Source organism: Daphnia carinata, unplaced genomic scaffold (genome assembly GCF_022539665.2).
Source record: "Daphnia carinata strain CSIRO-1 unplaced genomic scaffold, CSIRO_AGI_Dcar_HiC_V3 NW_026453159.1, whole genome shotgun sequence".
Taxonomy (NCBI): domain Eukaryota; kingdom Metazoa; phylum Arthropoda; class Branchiopoda; order Diplostraca; family Daphniidae; genus Daphnia; species Daphnia carinata.
The window spans coordinates 23286-25349 of NW_026712556.1; the positions used below are offsets into that span (position 1 = coordinate 23286).

At 39.7% G+C, this 2064-nt stretch overlaps 1 protein-coding gene across 1 annotated transcript; it reads left to right on the forward strand.

The window, feature by feature from the left end:
- Window positions 1–339: 339 nt before the first annotated feature.
- On the forward strand, window positions 340–1581 carry LOC130703317 (ankyrin repeat domain-containing protein 1-like). Its single transcript, XM_057524801.1, has one exon. The coding sequence runs from the start codon at window positions 340–342 to the stop codon at window positions 1579–1581; it is 1242 nt and encodes a 413-aa protein (XP_057380784.1).
- Window positions 1582–2064: the final 483 nt, after the last annotated feature.

The window sequence follows — 2064 nt, forward strand, 5'->3', positions numbered from 1 at the left end:
AGTGTAGTGTAACAAAGAACGACAGAAACTAACGCACGAAGAAAAAGAAAGACGCAAGAACCCCTATAAGAAAAGACAATGACTTAAAAAGGAAGATAGAAAGTTCAAAATGTAACGGTATATTCATCAATTCGCCCCACGGCGAAATAGAAGACGGAACACATTAAAATAGAAGAAACTACCTGTTTTGAAATTAAGAAGAGGGGAACAAGAATTTATGAAAAACTCTGCAAAAGAAGACTTTTCAAAAAACTAACCTCTTCCCAGTGTTTCAACGACATAATTCAGACAAAGTTCTACAAAGAAAAGTGCCATCACAAGTCAACCTTTACTCTAAAAATGGAAAACAACAACATCACTCAGGATAACGCAATGGACGTAACCATCATCCCACAAGAGGAAAAAGAATACGAATTAATATACATTAGTGATACTGAAAGTGAGAATAGCCAGCAGGAGTACAAAGAAAAGGAAAGTGCTAAAAATGCAGATGTGAACAAGCAGATAGTGAAAAATGTGGAATGGAACGGAATCAAAACCGAGAAAAACGATTTTTCCGAACTAGAGAGAAAAAGGAAAGACATCAGTGAATCAAGTGACGACGACACTGAGGAGGTAAATGCCTATAGTGAAATGGAACCCGATCTGGATAGTACCTACAGTACCGAATTTATATTGGAAAATAACAGTGACACCGGTTTCCAATATGACCCACCCCACGGTACCGAATTGGAAAATGTTAGTGACACCGACCTCCAATGTGAACCGCCCAAAAAACGGAGCAGACCGAATAACCAACAAAGGGAAACAGAAACATGCAAGAACTGTAGGATGAAGACAATAGCACCCCTTTCAACAGAACAAGCAGAGAAGATTCAACTGCACCGACAGGCTACTATTGACTTGGAAGACGGAAAACTTTGTCTATCAATGATGGAAGCTACACTACCAACTATAAGAAGATGCATCCAAAAAAGATTAGAATCGCTAGGATGTTGGCCACGACAAAAAATGGCCATATTCCTTAATAAAAGATACGAGGAAGGACGTACCCTGCTCCACACCAGTATACAAAAAGTAAGGTACGACATAACTGATGCTCTACTTGCCTATGGGGCAAACCCCGAGATAATGTATCGAGGCAGCACAATTGGACACATGGCAGCGGAAAATAACGACTTATTCCTGGTAAGGATACTAAAACACCACAACTGCGAGTTCACAAATCGCAATAAAGACGGAGAAACCCCGCTAATGACAGCAATATCACACGAACATGAGGAATGTGCACGCCTAATTTCAACACCAACAAACATCAAAATAGCAACCAGCAAGGGCAGAACCATCTTGCATTACCTCGCCAGATATGGACTCGAAGACTTGGCTACACAAATCTGTACAAAAAGAATAATTGACGTTAACCAGCAAGACGAAACGGGCACAACTGCCTTACACGAAGCAGTGAAATATAAACGACTGGACATGATCGAATTACTGCTTCTACATGGAGCAGATAAAAAGATAAAAGACAACCGTGGACATACGGCTGTAGCAAATAATAACAGCACAAACATACAATAATCAAGACAAAGGTGGAACGAGTTATTCAACCATAGTCATTATTAGTATTCATAGAAGCAGCTGTAGTTGGTGACGGAAAAAGAAGAAGGAGAACAATTTCTGCTAAAAATTCAGGTGAAGGAACAAGTTTTTTATATTATCCGTAAACCAATAGTCGGTGATGGAAACACACACATTGGAGGACCAATTCTTCTCATCGAAGAGGGGAAGGAATGTAACGAGCCCACAGGCTATCCGAAGACGGCCACACCCTCAACATCCCTCAAGCGTTTCACAAGTGAAAGTGAACATGTCCCCTCCCATTTTACCTTCATTTTGTATGTGTGTTAGTAGTATAAATACTGCATTTTTGTAACATGTAATTCGGACTTGTTACGACAATCCACTGCAATACACAAGGTTTGAAACTTTACAGTTGTTCGCCAAACGCGATGGTTACCAGTCCAATATCCTTAACTATTTAAATCAAATATACTTGTAATT

Coding starts and splice junctions, on each gene's coding strand:
- LOC130703317 (XM_057524801.1), top strand. CDS start 340: ATGGAAAACAACAACATCACTCAGGATAACGCAATGGACGTAACCATC.